We start from the raw sequence: 25,595 nt of genomic DNA on the forward strand, positions 1-25,595 counted from the left end.
TATATTCACTAGCCCAAGTTTTGGCCATGATTACTGCTTCTATTTTACAGATGATGAAACAGACTTACAGTGTTTAGGTAACTGCACAGGGTCACCTGCTGGCAAATGGATTTGAATCCCACAGTTGGACTCCGAAGCCTGGCCTTCTACTCTGTAGTTACACTGCCTCCGATTTGCCTGTGACCTAATTTTATTCCAGACTCTTCCTCTGGTTATCTTTGTAGAATTGGAGAAGATTAAAAAAAAAAAAAAAATCTCCCTTGGAACTCCTGCCTATGTATAAAATGATATTTGGGGTGATGTTACAGATTTTGTTCAGCTAGTGGAAAATATCAGTTTTCAGAATCTTTGAACTTTGCTGCCTTGTCTAGAGAATAGAGAATTTGTTTTGCTAATTTATAGATAACATTAAATAATTGTAATAAACTCATGCTTTGCCATAAAATAATGTTATTTACTTAGAAAATAATTATAAACATTTATAAAATATTTTTAAAATGTTAGTTACTAAGTTATATCCCCTTGGAAAAGTACATTCATCTTTGCGTATGGAAATTTAGCTGCAAGAATGTTCATTGCAACTTTGTTTATAATATAAAAATTTGGAAACGGACTAAATGTCCGGAAAGGAATTATATTATCTTTATAATAAAGAAAAACATTTTACAAAAATGTCACTTAGAGCAGAGGCTGGCAAGCTGTTTCTGTAAAGGTCTAGATAGTAAATATTTAAAGTTTTGCAGACAGAGACAGTATTGAGAATATTATGTACGTATGTAACCATATAAAAATGTAAAAACCTGCTTGAAAGCTGTATTAAAACAGGCATCTGCCTAGATGGGCTGGTTGTAGTTTACTAATTCCTGATTTAGGATATAATCCAGTTTTTTCCACCCTCCAAAATCCTCATGTAAGCATAGAAAAAAAAACAACAGGACCATAGTGTCACTGGGTCATGTGATTCTTATTTTATTTACTATTATCTGCCTTCATTTTCCAAGTTTTTAAAAATATGAATACTTACTTAGCAAAACAATACAATTATTTTTTTTTAACAAAACACATTAATCTCTGTAATATTCTTGCAGTCCTTTGTGTCGATGTTACAGAACTTTTGGGTCGCAAAGCAGTGGGACTCAAAATGAAACTGCGTGTCCTTCCTTACCTCACACTCAAACGAGGAAGTTAGGAAAAAGTTAGGTTTATTTCTTGTTCCCTTTATTTCGGCCAAGATTTTACATAAAGCAAAAATTGTTTTTAATTCTAGTAGACCTTTTTTTTCCCTTAAGATATGTTTTTAAAGTTTTAAATGTTGAGAGAAGTGTAGAATCCCATGCAGTTGTAAGAAATAACAGAGAGATTCTCTATACCGTCACTCAGTTCCCAGAGGGTGACATCGTGCCTAACCCCGGTGCAACATCACAACCAGGAAATCAATATCGATAACAATCCAGAGACCTGACTCAGATTTCACAGGTTTTACATGCACTCATTTATGCATGCGTGCAAACGTGTGTGTTCTGTGCACGTCAGTCGCGGATGGACAAATAGCTCAACCTATTTAAAATAAACCTACATGCAATTTATGTTGAATGAGAAATTAATATTAAAGTAAAATGCAACTTCTAGGTGCATCAGCCACCAGGAGTGTTCTTTGTCAGTTTTGTTAAAATGAAAACCAGTCATTGTGAGAAATCAGAAGATAGTTCTTTTTAATCAGAAAACGCATCACACAAAAATAATTTATTTATCTTACCTGGTAGGTAGAACAGTATGAATCATTTATTGAAACTCAAATTGATTCTTCACGTGTATTAATTTTAATAAACAAATTTAGAGCAACTAGTAACTAAAATGGTAATGTACCTTGTTATGAGATTGATTGCTGAGAAAAATGGAGCATGGGGTTATAGTATATCCTTCCAAATAGCCTTTGGATCAAAAATTTGCTCTTTCATTTAATGAGCTATTAATATTAACAGGTTTTGCTGATTATTGCATCACCCAGGCATGGATAAACATTCTCTTTGAAGCATATATTATAAAAATTATATGTTTGGAAACTTAGTAGAAACTTTCTGGATGCAAATACAGATTTGTGAACCTGTATTTCTGCCGTTTGTAGAGATTGAAAAGATGAACATGGCTCTGGGATGACATATATTTGAACAGAATTTATAATTTCACTACCTAGGAGAGAAATTATTTTAGGCAATCCAAGATGGACTGATTGATCATTTTATTTTTTCGGCAAGTATTTATTGAGTACTTTTATCTTCTGGGTGCTAGGCTACATCAGTATTTGATGAAGGAGGCAGATAGTAAACAAAAACATATTTGGTGGTAATAAATGTTGTGAATAAAAATAACTTTGGAGTGGGCTGAGGTGCTGTTTCATCCTGGGTGGTCAGAGAGGGCCTCTCTAATAAGATGACATTCGAGTAAATACATGGGATAAAGGTCTTATGGGTAAAAGGAAGAGCAAGCATAGTATCTTCAAGTAGGGTTGCTGGACATCTTGGAGGATGCGAGTGGGGCTTGAGTGTTAGGAAATGAAGTAGTGAGTGGCCAGAACAAAGAGCCTATAAACCAATTCATGGACTTGGTTTTTACTCTGAAGAAGATGGAAGCCATGGGAGGCTATTGTTTTAGTGAGAGCGCTCTGGATGCCGTTTGAAAAAAGTCTTGGAGATAGCAAGTAGGAAGCAGCAAGACCAGTTAGGCTTTGGCAGAGCTCTTTCTAGAAGTGATGAAGGATTTAGGGTAGTTTTCAAAGTAGAGCTAGTGGATTTCTTGACCAGGACATGGGGGTGGAAGTGAAAGAGAGGAATCAAGGGTGAGCAACTGGAAAGGTGGAGTTGTGAACTGAGATAGGATAAGACTGGCTAGCTCTGGTTTTGGTGCTCAGGATAAGGTGTTCGTGGTGGGGTAAATCAGAAGTTCCATTTTGGCTGTTTTAAGTTGGAGATGTCAGTTAGGCATCCAAGTGGAAATGTCAGGTAGGTAGTTAGATAAAGAAGACTAGTGCAGGTCTGGGCTGGAGGTAGGAATTTTTTTTTTTTTTTAAGATTTTATTAGAGAGTGCGGGGCGGGGGGGCAGAGGGAGAGGGAGAAGCAGGCTCCCTGCTGAGCGGGAAGCCCGATGTGGGGCTCCATACCAGGACCGTGGGTTCATGACCTGAGCCGAAGGCAGACGCTTAGCTGACTGAGCTACCTAGGCGCCCCATGAGATAAGAATTTTTGAGGCACCATTTAGACGGTGTTTAAAAGCATGAAACTGGTTGAAATTATTTAGGGCTTGAAATCAGATAAATGAAAATCCTGATACCTGGACCTAAGGGGTATACAGCATTTTTGAGATCTGGTGGCTGAAGGGAAATCAGCAAAGGACACTGAGAAGAAGTAGCCAGTGAGATAGAAAGAAAGGCAAATGAGAGTGGTATCCGAGAAACTGAGGGAGGAATGCATCTCAGGAAGAAGGGCGTGGCCAACTGTGCCAGATGCCATGGAGAGGAGTAATAAGAGGAACTCTAGGACTCACCCTTGAATCTGCAAAGGTGAGGCCATTGGCCATCCATATAGGAGCAGTTGTGGTGGCTTGTGGCAGTGGAAGTGGCGTGGGGCCTGACTGGAATGGGCTCAAGAGAGATTAGGTTGGCAGAATGTCTTTGGTGCTCTCAGAAGTTCTGTATTGTGTGTCTCAAAATGGTGTTATGTAGAATGCTTATAAGGGACACATTGTTGAGTGGCTATTAAGGGAGATAATGTGTGTTTAGCGCTTGGCCTGACATGAGAAGGCATTCATTAAGCATGCTGCTGCCACTGTTTTGTTATTTTTATCCACTTCGGTGCTAGGTACTTTCATGAGGGCCGGGCCCCTGTCACTGGGTCTCACTAACAGAGCTGCTTGTGAATGGATAAATGAATTGATTTCACAAATCCTTAAAACAGTTACATGAAACTGGCATTCTGTTGTTATTTTGGAGATGGTGAAACCAGGACTTCGAGCGGTCCTTTTGTTAAAAACAGATCCCAGGGCCTTCTAACATGAGCTGAGAACTGTTTTATCCCATGCCGTGTCCTCAAAAGGATCGTGGTTTAATTTAGGGACAAGCAAGTGGCAACTAACTGTCTTTTAGCTTTGGCTTGGGGGCTTCCAGCTCCATACCCACTATCATTTTTATTCTCTCTCAGTAACAGGCAGATTAATGGTAGGCAGAGTAATGGTCCCCAAAGATGTCTATGTCCTAATCCCTGGAACCTGTGAATATGCTATATTACATGGCAAGAGAAACTAAGGTTGCTGATGGAATTAAGGTTGCTCACCAACTGACTATAAAATAGGGAGATTGTTCTGGATGGTCCAGGTGGGACCACTGTGGTCACAAGAGTCTCCACAAGCGGATGAAAGAGGTAGGGGAGGCCAGAGTGATGTGACGTGGGAAGGTCTTGACCCACCTTTGCTGGCTTTGTGGGTACAGGAAGGAGGGGGCCCACAGCCAAGGAATGTAGGTGGCTTCTAGAAGCCGGAGAAGATGAGGAAATGGATTCTCCCCCTGGAGCCTCAGAGGAATGCAGCCCTTCTGGCATCTTGATTTTTGCCCAGTGGTATCTGTATTGGACTGTAAGACACCAAATTTGTGTTGTTCTGAGCCACTGAGTGTGGTGATTTGTTACAGCAGCCATAGGAAGCAAGTACAGTAAATTGGATGATCTTGTTCCCTTCGCCCTTTTCATTGAGCACAGAAAAAAGTTGTAATGAGACTGCTAATACTGTTGGGAGCTATGTTTATAAAAACGTGTGTGTCTCTTTTCTGATACTTGTCCAAGAGTGCTGTTTAAATAATCATTGCGCTTGGCAATTAGAGCCTGATTCTACCCTGTTGGGACTTGAAAACATTCCTTTCTCTGAAGACTCAAGAAATGCTGTAAACCTAATTTCTAAAATCTACAGATTTCTTTTCATCCATGAGCTATTTCAGTTTTAGTGCAACCATTTTTAAGTATAAAGATTCACAGATGTCTGCGTTACCATCATTCTTTCCTTTAGAATATGATTGTTTTCTCCAAAGACTCAGTGAATGAAATAAATCTCTCCAAATAGTATCAGAAGGGATGAGAGAGGGAAAACCTTTGATAAAGCTAAAGGTTTTAGTCTGTTGTCATCATTTCCATATTTGGTCTGTGATGATGTAGGAGTGCTGACAACACGGACTCCATCTTGTTCTCCTCTCTGGCTCACAGGTGGTAGATAACTAGATAAATAGTAGGGACCCTCAATACACAGGTGGTACCACTCTGGATAACTTGTGTAGACCCTCTGGTGCCCAGGTGGCGCCACTCTAGATAACTAGTGTAGCCCCTTTGGTGCACAGGTGGTATCACTTTAGGTAACTACCCTGTGATCTCACCACCACGCCCCTCACTCTATAAAAACTGTGGGTTGAGGTCTGGGCTTGCTGGAGACGATGTGGTGGAGACTAGGGGCAGAGAATAGCGATGTAGTGCCCTGGATCATTTTTCTGCCTGCCCTGTTGCCTGTTGGTAAGTTATCCTGAATAAAACTCTATGTAAATGGTATGGAGTGGCTTGCTTCATTTTTTTTTAGTATTAAAGTGCCTTCTGAGTCTGGAGGGTCCTTTACTGACCATCCTCCCCCTTCTAACGGTTAACTACTTTGGGTGTTTGCAGGCTTCCAGTAGAGACCATAGCATTCCCCCTTCGTTTCCTAATAACAGTATTCACATTTGGATGTGTTTGAAAACATTTTCTTAATGATGTAGCAAAATCAGAAGTAATGTATCTTCATTTTTTGAAGTATTATAAAACAAAGAATTAGATTTGGCTAATTTTCTCTTCTTTTCTCCCATCCTTTTTTTTTAATGACATTAGTGAACTTTACCAAGATTTTTCTCATTTCTCACTATTTCTTACTTTTCATATCTTTTACAGCCTTCCCTAGATTTTTTTTCTCTCTGAACGCTTCCTTGAAAAATGTGTTTCAGTGTGGAAATGTGTGCCATGAGTCTTGGGAGTCCTTGTAAAGTGCCCTTGAGGCAGATCTGGAGGGAGCGGCACTGGAAGGAGTTAATCTCCACTTGTTGGGGGGGGGGGAGGTAGAAGATGAGGATTGAGTGCAGCTGGTCAGTCCTCACGGGGCAGGGGCGGAGCTATTGCTGCCCATTTCTCTGGTGAACCGGGTAGCAGAACCTCAGAGGCAACTTTGGGGGAGAGGTGAGTGATGCATCTAAATGGCTCCCCCTTCTGGATGATTCCAGTTGCCTCCAGAGTTTCTCACTTGGGGTTCTTAAGTTCTGGAATTGCTCTTTCCTTTTATAGTGTCTTCAGGGCTGATTTGGGGGAAGAGGCCAGCAGTCCAGGCAAGCTGTCTGTCTCGGCAGGAGCTGTGTTGTGTATTAGTCAGCATTCTGTAGAGAAACAGAACCAATAGGCTCTGAGAGAGAGAGGAAATCTGAGAGAGATCAGTGGGATCTGAAAGAGGGAGATTTATTATAAGGAATTGGCTCATGTGATTATGGAGCTGGCAAGTACCCAGATCTGCAGGGTAAGTCAGCAAGCTGGAGACCCAGGAGAGCCAGTGGTTTCACAGACTCAACACCAAGTAAGAGCCTGTGTTTCAGTTAAGATTCAAATACAGGGGAAAAAGCCATCCAGTTTGAAGGCAGTTAGGCAGAACTCTCTGTTACTTGAGAGGGTAAGCCCTTTTGTTCTGTTCAGGCCTTCAACTGATTGGACAAGGCCCACCCATATTGGGAAGGACAAACTGCTTTAATCAGTCTACCAATTTAAATGTTAATCTCATCCAAAAACACCCTCATAGAAGCACCTAGAATAATGACTGACAAAATATCTGGGCATTCCATGGCCCAGTCAGGTTGACACGAAATTAATCATCACAAGCCTTAAAAGTTTTGTACTTTACCTGTAGTTATATCATCTTTAATTAAGACCATCAACAATGATACATTGTTTTCTGTTGTCTTACCTTGACTAGAACTTCTAAATCAGCTTTGAAAAATAGTGATAATAGACACCTACGAGTTTCCTGTTGCTTCTCTTCATTGTTAAGTTCATGTTGGCTTTTAATTGCAAATGATTGTTCTCAGCTTTTCAAGAAAGAAACCTTTTTATTTACTGAAAGGTTTGTTTTTTTTTTTTTTTTAAAGAATCCGAAATGAAGGTTGAACTTTATAAATGCTATTTCAGTATCTGTTATTGTGGTTCTATGGTTTTTGTTCTTTGGTCTATCAAATGATGAAATCAGATTTCTTAATATTCAGTCATTGTACTTCTGCAATATTTGATCTTAAAAGTTTTCTATTAATACACGCTGGGGTTTAATTTATGATATTCTATTTAGAAATTTTTCATTTAAGTTCTGACATGAGATTAAACTGTTTTTTCTTTTTTTTCCCTATGACGTTTGGGAGTCTTGGTGTCGGGGTGATGCTACTTTTTTTTTTTTAAAGATTTTATTTATTTAAGAGAGCATGTGTGTGCGAGCGGGGGGAAGGGGCAGAGAGAGAGGGAGAGAGAGAATCCTCAAGCTGAATCCCCCCTGAGCACAGAGGCCAGTGTGGGGCTCAGTCTCATGACCTGAGCTGAAATGAAGAGTCGGCCCCTTAACCGACTGAGCAACCCATGCACCCCTACCACCTTTTCAAAACGAATTGGGAAGTTGTCATTATTTCCCTGTTATGGGACAGTTGAAATAGCTTAGGGACTTTCTGTTTGAAGGTTTTTAATAAAACATGCGAAAACAGTCTAGGCCAAGTGCCCTTCTGCAGGAGATGGGTAGTCCTGGGGTGACTTTTATTTTCTCAGTGTATTCTGTGGCTATCTTAATCTATTTGTTTTTAAAAAGTGCCAGCCCTTGGACTTACTAATGATTCCGTTTTCTGGTTTACTAATGCATTCTTACTTTTACCTTTCTGAGTGTTCTCTGGTTCCCTTCAGTACCTGCCTTCCTGCTACCAGTGTTCTCTTCATCCTGCAGTACTTATGGCTGGGACTCTCCAGACCATCAATAATGCCCTGCTACACATTAGCGGCTTTTGGTCTCTGCCAGTAGGAGAAAGATGTGGGCAGGTGGTGGCCAGGGCTGAAAGTGCAGGCATGGAGAAATAGTGGGCAAAGGTTGTAGACAGTTGCCTCCTTCTGGAGAGGACAGTCCCTAAGGGGTGGGTTGGGCATCTGGTTGAGTGGGACAGGCTCTGGATCCCGGGCATAGAGGGTTGGTGGGTGAGCTAAAGCATCTTTTTACTTCTGTTCAGATTATATTTCCACGAAGCAAATCAAGGCATGGCATGAACTCACATTCGTATTCAGCATATGTTTAGTTTCTGCTTGATTCTGGTTAACACTTTGTCTTAATTGGAATTGCTTTTGGAGGTTTTTAATCTTTATCTGTTTCTCCGTGGAAATTTTTGAGAAGCTGTCAGAGACTTTGGTGGGGTGCTTGTTGGTGCTTCTTTGCATCTGGAATATAGAGTGTGCAATTGAAAGATGTTTGAGAAGTATTTAATCTCCTCTAAAACATAAAATAATCTCAGGGACTGGAGCATTTTCCTTGTCCGTATAACAATTAACATGTAAATTATAAATACAAGTTTTTCATGAAGATTGCGTCTGGAAGGTCTCTATCTGCTCTTGCAATTAGGTGGTAGAGCTTCATTTCTGTACATTTGTAATTCTAATTTCTGCTCTTTCAGAATAGCTAGCTACTCCCTTTCCTCCGTTTAGTGCCCCACCTCCCAGGCTCGCCCCCCCCCACAACCTTGTCTATAATATAACACATAGTTTAGATGATCTCTGCAGTTCCTTTTGGCTGATAGCTTACGATTTGGATTTTCCTGTGTGGAAATCTAAATGAGAATGTCTTAGAAAAGCTTCTTACTAAACTCGGTCTGCTGGTATCGCGTACTTTTGTTTTCACTGGTCTTTATTAGGTACCCACAGTTTTGTTAGGTGAAGTTCAGAACAATGAAAAGGCATAAACCCTGCTTTTCAGGATCTTGTGATCACCAGGGGATATTGGGAAGAAAGGAAAAGAGGGTTATGTTGGCTCTAGTGGCGGAAATTGTCCACCTGAATGGCATACCTTGAAGATTGGTGAGGTTATTCCGTATGGCTGGAAGGAAATGAAAAGCTTATTTGCTTTTTTCGTTTTCTCCCCCCCTCCTCTATATATTCTTATCGCTTTCCCAATATAAAATAAATGATGGGAGTTGATCCTGTTTATGGTATGTGGCTCAGGGCATGGGAACCTTCACCTTATTTTTTTCCTCCTTGAATTGAACATGAAATTCTGCTGCTACAGGGCAGAGGAGAGACCAGGGTTTATGAAGACTGCATAGCTTGTGAATCTTAAGTAGAGCTCTTCAATTATTAGAGGCTCAACTTTTTCTCACTTCTCTACTCAAAGTGTTACGGTAAGGAAAGCAGCTTTAAGCGATAAGAATCTTAGTTTGGTTGATAGAGTTTTGAAGAGAATGTTGAACAATGGCTTCAAAAACAGCATTTATTTCTATAATAAATGTAATACAGTTTATCTTAGAAAGTATTGAAAATATTGGCAATCGCTCACAGTAGTGATTATTTATTATTTTCTGTAATGGCTGCAGCAACCCTGTGATGTGGGTCATGCTGTCATTACCCCAGTTGACAGATGAAGAAACTGAAGCTTAGGAAGGGCACTATTTTGCTGCTATTCCTCTGATTTTTTTCCCAACATAAACTTGTTCAGTAAAATTTGGATCATGCAAAAGCAGGTTTTATGACCTACATTTTCAACCAATAAGACATCTTAAGAATACTTCCCTTTGTTATTAAAAGTCTTCGAAAACAGATTTTAATGTCTGTAGAACATTTAATGTTATGAAATTTCTTTAACCCAGGATTTCTTAACCTTGGGACTGTTGACATTTTTGGCAGGATAATTTTTGTTCTGGGAGATCGTCCTGTACATTGTAGGATGTTTAGCCTCATCTCTGGCCTCTACCTACTAGATGCCAGCAGCACCGTCTCCTCCCACTCATGACAACAAAAATGTCTCCAGACATTGCCAAATAAATGTCTTAGGGGGATAAAATTACCCTTGGCTTGAGAACCCCTTATTTAACCGTATATATTTTATGCTTTTAGAAATATATGGATATGGGGGTGCTTGAGTGGCTCAATCCCTTAAGCGTCCGACTCTTGGTTTCGGCTCAAGTCATGATCTCAGGGTTGTGAGATAGAGTCCTGTGTCAGGCTCCATGCTGGGTGTGGAGCCTGCTTAAGATTCTATCTCTCCCTCTCCCCACCACTCACTCTCTTCCTCTTAAAAAAAAAAAAAAAAAAAAAAAAATATATATATATATATATATATGGATATGAATAGACTCATTGTGAATTATCTATACAAAAAAGTAGACCTATGTCATCTAGATTATACTTATGAGCTCTAATTTCAGCTACTTTCTTTGGTTGATATGTTTTCAGTAATAGCAGTATTGCTTGAAAGTCAAAATTTAACAACATTATTTGCATTCATATAAGAATGTAATTGCTTATCTGTCAACCAGTCTGATGGAAAGGCATCCTGGGAGCTTTGACCACAGTTGTTTTATTGTGGATGAATTCCATTATCTCCATGTCACTTTCTTAAAAAGTTTGGTCATTGAGGCAGCTATAATACCTTGTGTTATTAATGGAAACCAGAAGTTACTCTTTCAGCTTGTTTGTGTAGTTTTCTTGATATGTTTTGACATTCTGGAAGGATCTATAAAGCCATCTTTCCTACCAGCCATCTTTTTGTGTAAAGAAAATTATTTTCCGCAATAGAACTCTAGCCTACAATAATTAATGGTTGCACTTGCCCTTTTAAGGAGGTAGCAGTCATTTTTGGGGAGGGGATGGTAGTCAAAACAGGGCTAATTGGAATCATTAGTCCTTGATTAATTGTGAACCTTATGTTCAGGGTCTTTATACAGTTTTTTTCTCATCATAGGTCTTTTTTATTCTTTCGTGTAAAGTTCAAGATTGACGTGAAGTATTTGGGGATGTCCTATAATGTGCATGTATATGCATGAATGTTTACATTATAGTTTCAAATAGATGTATTTACACAATAAAATGTATAGTTCTTGACTTCGATAATACCCTGTTGTAGTGAATAGAATAGGTCTGTTTCTTAAAAATTTGTTAATTATGTTTTTGAGACTCAAATTATGTGTTTTGATTGACTTAAAGTACAGTTTGAATTACGCTTTTTAAAAAAAAAATTTATTTGTATTTGGCTCCACTGTTTTATTTTTCTGTTCTCCCTCTGTCTCCTCTATTAAGTAATGATCACAAAGATTTCAGTATGTCCTGGGACTTCCTTCAAAGTGAATTATTTGGGGGCACCTGGTGGCTCAGTCGGTTGTGTTCGACTCTTGATTCTGGATCAGGTCATGGGTAGTGAGATCAAGTTCCATGTCAGGCTCTGTGCTGGCTGTGGAGTCTGCTTGGAATTTTTCTCTCTCCCTTTCTCCCTCCCCATCCCCCCCCCAAACAACAAATAATAACAACAAAAAAAACCAAAGTGAATTATTTGTAAAGAAAGGAAATTTTTTAAAATACAGATTTTCTATAATTCAGATGTTCTGATACTAGATTTCAGTAGCTTTTTAAATATCAAACTTACAAGGGTGCCTACCACTTTTGAGTATTCTGTTCCATTAAGCTAATTAGAAATCTATAGAAAATGTTCTGGCTTTTCTTTTATACTTTCATACCTGTGGTTGATGATTCTTTTGCTTCTTACTAACATTTGGTTGTTTTACCCTGGAAGTTCAGACTGCCTTTTCTTTTTAAACAATGACTTTTTGTTTGTTTGTTTGTTTTGTTTAATGTTGGTAGTGTTCCTATTGTATCTGGCTTAAAACAATGGGTATTTATTAAAAAGATTTGCCCCTCGTCAGATACAATGGTGACATGAGGTCAAGTAAACCATTCATCTTATCACAATTTCTGAATGTTCCACTGAAGTCTTTGTCATAGGTGAATCTGGGTGGGATAAAGGCCATCTCGGTACAGTGAGGTTGTGATTCGTCAGGGAGTGCTTATCTGTTGGTATTTTCCACTAGCTTAACTTCTGTCTTAAGATAGCTCACCCCTCCCTTTCAGTATTTCTGTTATTTTATTTTGGGGACAAAAAAGAAACAGAACAAAAAAACCAGTGCATTTTAATAAAGAAATGGTCTTCAGAAACAAAATTTTAAGTTCTGTCTTAAGAGTAACAATAAAAAAATGTAACGATCTTTCCATTAACTCCCAGAATACATGTGGCGCACATTTTTTAAAAGTAAAATTCAGGTCCTCCTTTGGACTGTAACAGCGGTATATAACATGTACTGATGTGCGAAAGATATAAAGAAAGTTAAAAGAGGATGAAAAACTGGTTATAAACACCAAAAAAAGTTTTTCTTGTATGTGAATTTTAAATGATCAGGTGAAAAGTGCACACCCACAAGAATATTGCACATCTGAGTTAGGTGGTAGGACTTCGACCATGAAAATTTACCCTACAGTGTTAGTAATAAATTACTGAATAGTTTTTCAGGCAGAAATCTAATTGACTTAATCCGTTATCCACAAAAGTAATTTTTTTGCTAAACTCTGTAGGAATGACTGTGATATGAAATTCATTTTCAGGTAGTGTTTTAGAATCCTACATAGGATGGTTTAAAGGACTTGTCTTTAATTAAAAGTGCTCTACACTTAGTGAAAATCCATGTTAGTTGAAGAATTGATTCTTTTTAAAGGAAAGCTGCAAATTTTTCTTGTATGGGTAAATGTCACTCTGTTCATATCTTCGCTTAGCTGCAAGTCAAGACTTGTACTATTCCACTAGGTTGTCATAGAAACGCAGTTAACTGTCATCTCAACTCAGACTGTTGATGGTTTTATTTGTAGGTTTGCAAGATTATTAAAATTTAACAAAAATTATTGATTTGCCTTTTATTAACACTGGGTTGTTTTCCATGGAAATTAAAACTGCACGAAAACCTTTCTTTCTGCTTGAATTTTTTTTAAAGGTGAGACTATATTAAATCTGCTTGATTTAAAAAAAATTTATTTAAAATGTGATATATAGTCTGCAGCAGTAGAATAACCTCCATGAATTGTATTTTTGAATCATTTTCCATTTCCTTTGTTTACAGCAAGCAGGAAAAAAAAGCCTTAAAAATTCACCTTTAGCCTGCTTTTTAACTTAACATAAAAGATACCTGTCAGAAAAGCCTGAAATGCTACATCAAGTGCCTAATATCGGAGTTTTCATTTTATTTATGGTTTTTGAAGCCTAGCACGAATGCTTCAGTGAGCTGTGTTGTGAAAGTATTTATTTTTGTATATTTATGGGAGAGAAATTATTTAGTTTTCACTTCTAAATAAGACAGGCAACCCTTATTTACAGTAACTTTATCTAATGGTCCGTGGATGAGTGCTTTTATGCAAAACAGTCAAGAGGCTAGAATTAACTTTTCACATTGGATGCACATTTGATGTCCAGACTTGAGCAACATGTGGCACCTTATTATAAAGACTAGCGTTCAGAATTCAATTTGTATTTAACACATTTACCTCAGAAGGCACACGTCATCTTTGCCACATTTAATGCTAACTTTGTATGGATTTCTATTTGTTGCTTGTAGGTACATGGGTAGAAGTGTTTCTTTGTTGCTTCTTGTAATTTTCCTTTTTGTATTTTTTTTAGATGTGATTAACTAGCGATTTTAACAACAGTTCACTTTTGACATATGACATCTCCTTGGGTTGATTTATTGTCAATTATCTTTTTAAAGAAGCATAGGTCTGTGATTTTATTTTATATTATTTTTTATGTGGAGCCCAACATGGGGCTCGAACTCACAACCCCGAGATCGAGAGTCAGATGCTTAACAAACTGAGCCATCCAGGTGCCCCAAAAAGTATAGATCTTTTAGATAACCATGCTTATTATACTTCCTTTTGTCGCTATTTGTTCTTAAAGTTATTCTTAGAAAGTTAGTAGTGAGTACATCATTTTTTATTTTTAATACTCTTACTAAATAAACAACTAATAGCTTGTATATACTGGGGAAAGAATATTTGACAGCTCATCAGAGACATGGAATACTGATTTTTTTTTTAAAAGATTTTATTTATTTGAGAGAGGAAGCGAGAAAGCATAGCAGGTGGTGGGGTGGAGAGGGAAAAGCAGACCTCCCCCCACCCCCCTGCTGAGAGGGAGCCTGATGCTAGGCTCAGTCCCAGGCCCTGGGATCATAACCTGAGCTGAAGGCAGATGCTTAACCAACTGAGCCATCCAGGTGCCCCTCCTGATTTTTTTAAACCAGATTTACTGCTCCTGAAATTGTATTACTTTTGTAACTAGCCTGTACAATGGCCCCCAAAGATCCTCACCTATTACTCCTGCTCTTGTGACCTCGCCTCCCAGACTGAATCCTGGCTGACCTGTATGATTAATAGAATATTCCAGAAGTGTGACCTCTTAGACTAGGTCATATTCAACTTCGCTTTCTCTTGGATCACTCACTGTGGGGCAGTCACTTTCCATGTCCTGAGGACACTCTGGCAACCCAAATAGAGGTCCATGAAGTGAGGAACCAAAGCCTCCTGCCAACATCCAGCACAAACTTGCCCACCATTTGAGTGAGCCATTGTGAAAGCAGATACCCTAACACCAGTCAAACCTTCAGATGGTTGCAGACTCAGCGGACATCTTGCCTGCAACTCCGTGAGAGACCTTAAGTCTGAACCACCCAACTAAGCAGTCCAGTATTGCTTACCCACAGAACCGTTAAGTTCATATTTAAATAGTTAAAATAACATATTTTTTGTTTTAAATCCGTAAACTTTGGCATGGTATGTTATGCAGCAATAGATAACTAATGCACCTGCTAAATATATTTTTAAACATTTCCTGCTGATCACACAGTTCATATTTATTTGTAGGCATAGAAATTGTTGGAGGCTTTGTAGCCTCATTTTCTGTTGTGATTTGTAGGGTCATTTTCATAGGTGATTGGGTAGTGTGTTATACAAGTCATTAACTTGAGGGCATTCATAATTTGAATTTTGGCTTTGTGTATGTGTCTTGATGAAATTAAAATTTCTGGTCATCATTTTGTACTTAAAATCCATAAGATGGAATACTTCAACTCTCCAGTGTTTGTTTTTTTAAAGTCAAGAGAATGGAGGGATCTGATGTTAAGTCTGTTTCAGGGTGTTTGATGAATATCGTCCTTTCCATGCGATGGTGCAGTTCTGTGCCTCAGAGGTGAAGACTTCTCTTAGAATTTGAGTTTGCATCTCTGTGTGGTTTGTCCTGTCAGTCATAATCTTCTCCAGGCCCAGCACTTACTACTCTACAAGTCATTTTTCTTTTACTTCTTAACTATGATGTATCTAGGTGTGATTTTCTTCATATTTATCTTGCTGAATTACTGGGAATCCAAGAATTCCTCTTGAAATGTTGTTCCTGCCTTCCCCCCACCTCCCATTTTTCTTATTTTTCTGGGTCTGTAATTAAAATGTTAGCCCTTTTTCCCGTGTTCCACATATCTCCTATTCTGTATTTTTGGTCTGCTTTTCTACTCTGGCTTCCCTTTGGATATTTTTTGACCTGTTTTACACTTCACTAATTCTGTCTTCTGCTAAGCCATCTGTTGAGTTCTTAGTTTCAGTGACATTTCTCACTTTTAAAATTTCCGTTTGATTCTTTTTTATGGATTACAATTCCCTGTTGAAAATTTCTGTCTCTTCATCTGTCTTCTCTCTTGTTGAACATATGAGTCATACTCATGTTAAAGCCCTTGTTGCTAACTCCACGTCATGCATGGGTCTGTTTTTGTGGTCTTTTTTTCTCCTTGACTTTTAGTTACTTGGTCCTGTCCCTGTGGCATACCTTGTGATTTTTTTTTTATTGATTTTAATATTTTTTATTCTCAGTATGGTAAGTGAAAATGGTAGAGGCCCAAGTAGTTTTCGTACTCCAAAAAAGTTTTCTTTCTCTCAGGAGTCACCCTGTCCTTTACTGGACAGGTAGGTTGGGGGTTACATACGTACCTTAATCCCGTCAGGGTTTGAACTGAGTCTGAGACAGATTGAAGTTTTGGTAAGCACTTTTTTGTGTGTCCCTGGGGGCCAGGAGTTCCAATTAGCCTGTGATGTTCATCAGGACTTCATTTGTTGATAATTTCTGAAATGTATTTCTTATCTTCTCAGCACGTCAAAGCATCTGGTTTGCATTTTTGAGGCTTTCTGTTTAGCTTTTTCGCCTCTTGCCCCATGTTGCTTTGGAAATTGGCAGTTGTCTTACGGGGAAAAGTGGCTGTGTAACAAGCTCACTTGTCTGCCTCTCTCCTCCACTGGGATCTTGGTCCCTCAAGCTTCCAGTTTTGTTACTTGAACCCTACAAGTACCCGAAGGTTTGCTGCTTTTCCTACTCTCAGCAGTGGCCATGCTCTGAGCAGAGCTTGGGTTCTCAGCCTCTTGTCCTACACCCCGAATTGGTAAATACCTCCAGGAAGAATGGCGGGCGCATGGCCGCTCACATCCCCACGCTTTCTCCGGTTTCTCCACCACCTTGGAACCTTGGTCCTTCTAGCTCAGGTGGTGGCTTCAGCAGCCCTTTCACTGATGCCTTCGACTGTTGCCCTGTATTTCATTAAGGCTTTCTAGTTTTTCTGGGTGGGCGCATTGGCGTGCCTCATGCTACTCGAACGTTAGCTGGAAAGTAAAGACTGTACAGTTATTTTTTAAGGGAATGTTGTGAGTAGATTATGTTTATGAACTTCTATTTGGCCAGCTTTATCCTGTCACAGTTGCTGGTACACGCACATTTTATGGTTTCTCATCACATATTGATACAGTAAAATAACATCTTTTTCTGAATCATTATAATAATTTTTATAATTATCCTTGATTTAATTCAAAGCCATCATAGTCAATATAGGTTCCTAACTTTACTCCATAACTGTGAGGATTAAAGATATCATAAGGTATGTTGTATCAACAGTGAGGTTGAATATACAGAGTTAGTAATAATGCATACAAAATGATTAAAAAATTAATACATTTAAGAAAAAAAATTTTAATGCATCAGGTTTATTCAGATGAAAGTAAACACTACATCTTCTAACAAACATGATCCCGGATTATGTTTTGAAAAATAAATATTAAAATATTTTTATCTGAAGGTATGAATACATTTGTTGTATATAAAATTTCCAATTTCCTTTCTCTGATTTTTTTATAATTATGTTTTTCTAACTAAAATGAGATATTCTCAAATCTGACAAAAATATTTATAGTCTTGGGATACAAAATCCATGTTTTTGGAGGTTTATTGTATTCCTATCTACCTGCTGTGAGTGCTTTTATGTCCGTGAGGTCAAACTGACAAGTATTTTGCCCACACATCTTTTATTGGCATATGTGGCCAGATAGTTTTGTATTTACTCTAATATGCCAAAGTTGAATACTGTCGGCAGTAAGTACGTATACTCCTGTTTTCAACCTTTGAATGTATTCTGCTGGTGAAGTTGTAGCAGCTAATACACCCAGTTGGAAAAATGAAACATGAAGATCTTAACCTTGAGCTGTAGTTGTAGTTATTGACAATCATTGAGGAAGCCATCTCTGGGTTCCCCTTAAGAAATGTGTTTTGAGTCTGACTATTTCAAATGAATCCGTGATGGCTGTCATTTTCTCTGCTCTTTGTGCAGGAAGAAGAAAGTGAAGAGGAGCCCAAACTGAAGTATGAAAGGCTTTCCAATGGGGTAACTGAAATCCTTCAGAAGGATGCAGCCAGCTGCATGACAGTCCATGACAAGGTAAGGTAGCCCTTCTAGAGGATTCTTCTGTTAGTTGTTTCTCTTGTAAGTTTGTTTATACTTTGGAATCCCGATGCTTTTGGTGGTAGCCTTTTCCAGTAATTGTGTCTCCCTCCCACTCTTCCTTTCTTCTTCCTCTCCAACAAAAAAATGAAAACAACATCCAAAAACATTATATGTATGTATTTGCACACACAGACACCCCCCCCCCATACTGCAAGGGTGTATCAAGTAGAATTTAGACAGATGTGGAAGATTTATACCAAGTAATTCTTGGCAGCTCTATCACTTTAAATTCCTCAAATCATAAGTAGTAGAGTTGGGAAGTGTTAAGATTGGAAATGGTGTGGTGTTCAATGCTTTCGTAAGAGCAGAAGAGATTACATTGGAGGTGTTTTAGGAATCAGTAGAAAGGCCCCAAAAGATTACTTATATGTCCTATGAATGAATGAATATATTCCACATTTGAATCTTTGCCATAACAAAGCCCCCCAAGTTTGAGTCCAGGCTAAGGGCTATACAGCACCCTTTGCCTATTCTTGGACCAAAACAGAAAGTGTTGTAAGTGGAGTACTGGAGGCCAGGCCGTTTGAACCATCGAACACATGAGTGAGACAAACCTGCCAAGTCTGATCCATCTCCTGGCTTTATCCTCTGTTACTAGCAGTGTGGCCTCATCCTCCTCCTTGCCCCTACCCTTCCTTTTTCCTTCAGGTCTCACTCTGCTGTAAACAGATTCCTGTACTCGCTCAACATGTTAATAGAACGTTTGTTCACTCTTGCTTTACCAGAAACCCCCTCCTTTGGGGCACCTCTGGTTAGGCTGTACCACCGTCTACCCCTTCCCATTGTCACCATCTTCCCGCTCCCATGGCTGTCATGTCCCAAATTCCTCTTCACTTTGCTTCACTCACTGAAGACTGGCCTTGCCGTCTTTCTTGCAGACCTTTACCTCTGCCTTTTCTCCTCTCCCCAGCAGTAAGGCCACATCTGGATGGCGTCCGTTCCTGGAACTTGAGGATCTTTCAGTGCACTCTCTGGTGACCCTTTTTAATCCTTTAAGCCTTTGTGTTAATTTTCCTACTAACCCTGTTCTCTGTGATTTTAGGGAGCTCTGGTCTTGAATCTGTTCTTTGTTTAATTTCTTGTCTCTGTTAGGTGGTTAACTAGCCTCACTTTCTACCAGTGTCTTCAGTTCCTTTACGTCCCTGTCCTTTGTTGTGCCCCTCAGGCCACTACAAACGCTCTTGTTGATTTGTTCTTCGGCAGCTCCTTTAGTCCTTAGCTTGTCTTCTCAGCCACTATCCCTTCACTCTGAGGATGCCATTTCTGTATCATTCAGAAAATCGAATCCCTCAGGCGTGATGAGCCTCGGCCCGTGACCCCTTTCCCAGCCCATCTGGATCCACACCCATCCTTCCCCACAGGAGGCTTTCTTCCTCCCATTCAGAGGTCTTTTTGTCCACTGTTGTTCTGTACCACATCTCAGCCCCCGCCCCCAGTGATGCTAACCCTAGCCCCGCATCACCACGAATCTTTTCCTGTGTCTGTAGATTTGCTCATCTTGGATATTGCATAGATATGGAATCATACACTGTTTGGTTTCTGGTGTTTGGCTTCTTCACTTAGCGTAGTGTAATGCTTTTGAGGTTCACCTGTGACGTAGCCTAGATCAGTACTTTACTCCTTTTTGTTGCCTAATAGTATTCCGTTGTATGGACATACCACATTTTGTCTGTCCGTTCACCAGTGGACAGACATTTTGCTGCTTTCAAAAGTGTAGGTCTCACCTTTCTTCTACACAAAAGCTTTGAGAGAAGCTTTCTTAAAGCCTTTTTATCATGGCACCATTCCTTTATTATTCTCTTGATCATTTCTGCGATTCCCTTCTGGCTCTTTCACTTTCTCCATCCCTCCACCTTTCCCTCATGTGTTGGTTTTCCCAGGATTAGCTCCATTATCCACATTTCTGTTTAGTTTGTACTTTTCTTGATTTTAAATGTAATTCCTATGACCACCTGCACACTGACTCCTCCCCAGGGTAGTGTGCCGCTTTATCCAGACGCCTCTTAAACAGTTCTTCCTTTTGTTCTTTTTGTACCTGAAACTCAGCACACCCATATGAATGCATCTTCTTTTCCCTCTCTAATCCTCATCGGTTGTGTTCTGTATCCCATTTGGTGGCATCACAGTCTCTTTTGTCACCTAAGCCAAAGCTGACTCTTCTTTGCTTCCACCCAGTCATTCCTAAGTCCTGATGATTTTTGCACTTCCCCTGCCTGCACTCACAGACCTCTCATTTTTCTACTTTAAAGCACTCTGCCACCTGGTTGCCAGGATGATCTGTTGAAAATACAGCTTTAAAACCCTTGTGCGATTTTCACCATCTGCTCCATAAAGTCTAAGCTCCTTACTGTGGTGTGTGAGGCCCCCTAAGATCTTGGCCTCTCCTGCAGTTGGCTTTATGTCTTCCCACTTTGGCCTGCATGGTTGGTGTTCTGGTAGCAACACTTGGTTGTTTTTACTCACAGTGTCCCTTCTGCCTGGATTCTGCCCCATCCCACCTGCTTAAGCCCACTCCCATCCTGAGCTCTTGTCTTTCAGCTCAGGCACTTGTCGTTTCTCCCGGAACTAACATACACCTTGCCAGCCAGTCCACTTTCCTGCAGATTTGCTTTCACTCTGGTCCATCCACAGCACTCCTTTCTATTAAAGTCATCTTCTAGAAATTCAGATCTGACCATGTAATCCTCCCTAGAATTCTTGATTGGTTTCCTGATATTTCGTGATTTGGACACCCTCTCCCACACCCTTTTCCTCTCCCAACCTTCCAGACTCATCACTTGTCTCTTCCCCTGGGCACAAACTGGATGCTCCTGCCATATATAACCACTTGTAGTTTCTTGACTTTGTCCTGCCTTTTATGTGACTCCATGCCTTTGAACAAGTTGTATCCCATCTGCCTAAAATGGTCTTTGCTACAAGCCTGTCCCATCTGCCTCACTGTCTACTGTCTCACTCCTCCTTCAGAGTTAAGCGTAGCCGACATCAGCCATGTTCTATAGGGTCTTAGAGATGCTGCCATTTTAAACATACTCTTTAATTTAAATTTAATTAATCAGTCTTTTAAATCTCTCTCCTTTATTATGCTGTCAGCCTGCTTATTATCTAAGCATATGTTGGTTGAACCTATGAACGGATAAAATGGAGAACACAGTTTGCCTGCCCAGAGATCAAACTTTATTAACTCCAGAATTAAACCAACTCGGTCAAGGAGCCTTCTGACAGTGGGAACTGTAATCAGTGCTGACTTTTAGAACACACACTCTTAATCTGATGCCCATGTTTCTATTTATGAGGCTTCTAATCCAATTGAGAGTATTTTGACTCTTAATTCAGGCCCTTGCTCTGCCACCGATGGACCGTTTCCAGGGAAGTCATATCAACGCCCAGGACCTAGTTTCTTATGTGTAAAGGCACTCCCTGATCTAATGTTTTGAATACCATAAAACACTGTGAGGAACATAGATGATACTATACAGCTGATCACATAGGAAATGTACTGCTTCTTGTTTCCTTCATGGTGTTCAGAGCTTGTCACTTGTTTTGCTTGTTTACTTACACAAAGTCCCCTCGTTCAAAGTAGAAGGCTTTATGCCAGGGGATGGGATGGGTCAGAAGGATTGGACATCCATCTGGTGGTTTGTAAAAGGAGTCAAGTTTCTGTAATTAAACATGAAGGGGGCTAATTAAATTATGCTTATTCTTTGCCCATCCTGGATTTTAAGTGTTGTCGGGTTAAAAAAAAATTTAATAGTTACAAAAGCTCAAGGCTTTTATGGCGTGAAAGAGTCTCATTGAAAGGATTTGAATATACTTTTGTGATTTATGGTCAATTTTGCATTTTTTGTTGTATTTTTGAGCAATCAAAAGCATTCGCAACTGAAAGTATGACTCATCAATAATTTCAGTAATTAAATAAATTTTCTAAGACCTGTACAGTTGTTTCATCAAACTTGGGTGTTATTTTGTTTGTTTTTTTAAGAGCAGTGAAGTTATTTATTTCTAAAAGGCAGCAGCAACAATTTAATCCAAATGATGAAATATTTTAGTAAGCAAAAGGTAGCTCGTCATAGAAACCACTGCATTTTTTTGGCGGTGGGGGGGGGCGGTACAGAGGGAAGGAGAGAATCTTAAGCAGTCTCCACTCCCAGCGCGTGGATCTCACATCCCTGAAATTATGACTTGAGCTGAAATCAAGAGTTGGACACTTAACCAAGCTACCCGGGCGCCCTGAAACCACTGGATTTTTATTCAGAAGTAAAGTAGTTACAGTTTCAGGTTGAAACTATAAAATCAAAATAATTATTTGATGTTTTCTTTCCATCTTAAATATTAAATGAACTAGTAATTTTGAAAAAGGAAAAAGGGAAGGAATTCGTGTTTGGGTACTCTGCATAGAACCTTTAAAACTTTTGATAAAACAAAGTATTGTTGGAAGTTCAAGAAAGGCCTTCACAGAGGCGTTGGAGAATCAACCAGGACTGAAGCACTTTTAAGATCCAAGCCCCTTTACTTTTTTAACAAACTGAATACAGTATTTATGAGGAGAACCAATACTGTCGAATACTCGGGGTGCGGCAAGCTTTTTAAGACTCATTGTTTTATCACAGTCTCAGAAAGAGGCCGAGTATTTGTTTTTAGTTAGTATTATGCAGGTTTTTTTTTTTTAATTCAAATATTATCAGAGTCACTGTGGCAAAAAAAAATTAAAACCCCCTGAGCCATCTGAGTCCTCTGTTTCTGATTAGAATGTTCTTCTGCTTTGGAAGCAACGTCCCGGTTTGGTTTAAATATTCAGACTAATTTCCCCCTAGAATTACCTCTTACCCCTTCCTTTGCGGGGCCCAGGCATCCCGTTTCCAGCAGGCTTGCTGTCTGGCCCGGGTAAGTAATCGGCATGGCACGCGGTGCATTCAGGCAGGCCTGTGCGCTGGAATCGTCATACCTAGTTATGTCTGCACACCTGATGTTTTATTAACCAGTATTGATTTTTTTACCCGGGGGACTTTTTTCTTCCTGAAAAAAGGCAACCTTGCAGGAGTGAAAGGCATTGCAGGGGATGAATTTCTAATGAACCCCCTTCTTTCCCTTTTTGTGACTTCTCTTTAATGTAGCTTCGTATTTTAAGTGCCTGAACTGAAATTTCATTTTAAGCAATTCCATTTCGATAAAATCCTTTTAAATCTTGACTTTCTGTGAGGTTATTTTTATAAAGATTGTGCTGCTTGGCTGAAACGCTTAGTAGTGCCTGTAAATTTGAGCATTTCATTATAGGTTGCAATGAAGCATGCTCACATGCAATGACATACATAGAATTTGGAACTGTTTGAGTAATGCTGAAAAGAGTAAAAAGGAAGAAAAATCTCATGTCATATTTCAGGTAGTCCTAAAGTTTCTTCATGTTTGTTTAGGGTTAGTTCAAAGAATTAAAGGAACAGTGGGAGATAGGAACTATTTCATATCATAAAATTCGAATATGTAGCTCAGCAGTTATTTTGTGACAGAAAAGCTTTTTTTTTTTTGCATTGGAATATAAACATTTGCACTCAGTATTACACATTAACTTTTATAGAGGCATCTAAATGCTAACTGATAATATAAATACTTTGAGCTTTTGCATCTCTCAGTATGACTTAGATTTTCCTTTCTAAAAAAAAAAAAAATCACTCTTTGTCGTTTGTGCATGTGTATATATTTGTTAAACTTAAATGATAGCACAGATTTACACATTTGCCATAAATTAAGGGGGGGTTCAGTCATTCCCTTCTGACTTTGAGCTCAACTGTAGGTTGGTCGTGCTGTCCCAGCTGCACTGGGATCTGCGGCCTCAGCCCATCAAGCATTGTGTACCGACCGCATACACACCGTTGGTTGTCAGCAGATGACGGTCCTCATGAGTCATTCTGACAGCCAGCTTGCCCTCTCACAATAAAGTAGGCCCTGCTCTGTTGTTTCCCTGAAGCTGGAAACAAGCCTTCTCCAAGGAGTGCCTATCTTCCAAGGCATTACGCATCACTTACACATTCAGAGTCTTGACTTTGAAAATGGTTTAATTACTAAGTGTGTATTAATGGTACATTAATAAACTGACCCCTCTGTTCTTCTTGCAGTTTTTGGCACTGGGCACCCATTATGGCAAGGTTTATTTACTTGATGTCCAGGGGAACATCACTCAGAAGTTTGATGTAGTAAGTATACAGTATAAAATAATGTACGAACTAGACTTGGTGCTGAAAATCTATGCTTTACAATATTAGCTTTAGCAGTTTGTTGTATTAATCTAAAGAAAGAGCCTTTATCAATTAAATCAGAGTGCTTAGAATGTAACTGAATTTTATAGTATATGCTAAAAGTTATAAAGGTGAACGTAAAACGAAAGAGGTCTATAAATATATAGGCATATATACACACACATATTTCATATTTTGACTTTGTATCTTTATATATACACCCCATGTAAATATTTATTTTTATAAATCTGTTGAATTGTAATTCTTTAGTTAATTATAGTCATCCATTTGACTTTAAAGGGAGCATTTAAAATACTTCTATATGTGTTCTTTTAAAATTAGAGCAGTGTGGAATACCTAGGTGAATTGTTATTAAAAGAAAAAGTACTGCTTTTATTAGTGAATACTGGTCCTCATTTACATACAGGGGAAGTTGTGAAATCCTTAAAGTGTGAAGCCCCCTCATTTGGTCATTTGTAAGTACGTACCCCACCATATTCTCTAGATGCCAGATGTAACTGAAGATTGATCACCTTGCTGGTTCAGTTTCTCTCTTCTAAATATAGAAAGCTAATATTTTATATGAATGTTTTGATGCTTGGATTCTTCGGGGATTGAAAGTGAAGAATTAGCCTTTTTAATTTTTTAATTGTGATTTGGAATCATTGAGGATGAAGGAAATGTGGAATTTGAAGCTTGGTTTTGATGTTTAAGATGTTCCTTGACGGTTTCAGGAGCGTCCATGGTTGCATGCATGTGAACATTCGGGGTGAATAGGGTGCTCATTTTAGGGGGCAGGTATTATTTTTTCAAAGACAGCATCAGCACTTGTTGAAAGATCTATCATAAGGTATTGGTGTCGTTTATAAAGGAGACCACAGTTTCTGAAGTTGGCACATTGTGTATGAAAGGAATAGGTTGCTTCGTGTTACTTAAACTGAACCACTGAATGTCGACAGAATCTTGGGAACAGTCCAGGAAGGGACTTACGCACACGAATCATACTCATACATCAGGCAGATCGTGGGTTCTTGCTTTGCTTCAGCATCTTTCAGACAAGAGGAAAATATGTTGGACCCTCCATCTACGTCCTGGACACCCATCTTGGTGACTTAAACGTTTGTTCTTTCCGTTGCCATCCATTCAAATGTGTAGCTGATGCTGGGAAGAGCTCTTTCTCGTGGTGTTACCTGTAGCTCCTCACCATTAAAAGGAAACCAAAAACAAACGGAACAAAAAACAACAAAGAGAAACAACCCAATAAAATCTCACCTGTCTGGTCTCTTGAACTTCCTGTTCCAGGTAGAGGATTATGTGACACTCTGCTTGTAAAGAAGTCTTTTAAATACTGTGTAGAAATTGCACTGCTTCATTGCTGACGGTCACGGGCCTACGTGCTGGGTCCATTGCCAAAAGA

The 25,595-nt window shown here is 39.2% G+C and overlaps 1 protein-coding gene across 2 annotated transcripts in view; it reads left to right on the forward strand.

The window, feature by feature from the left end:
* VPS41 (VPS41 subunit of HOPS complex) overlaps nucleotides 1–25,595 on the forward strand; it is a 169,633-nt gene that overhangs the window by 14,487 nt on the left and 129,551 nt on the right. For both annotated transcript variants that reach the window (XM_026502942.4, XM_044385612.2), the window contains 2 exons: nucleotides 17,778–17,885; nucleotides 24,059–24,136. In XM_026502942.4, coding sequence (XP_026358727.1) covers nucleotides 17,778–17,885; nucleotides 24,059–24,136 — 186 coding nt within the window. The remainder of the gene's footprint in view (nucleotides 1–17,777; nucleotides 17,886–24,058; nucleotides 24,137–25,595) is intronic.

This window comes from Ursus arctos, unplaced genomic scaffold, assembly GCF_023065955.2.
Source record: "Ursus arctos isolate Adak ecotype North America unplaced genomic scaffold, UrsArc2.0 scaffold_3, whole genome shotgun sequence".
Lineage (NCBI taxonomy): Eukaryota > Metazoa > Chordata > Mammalia > Carnivora > Ursidae > Ursus > Ursus arctos.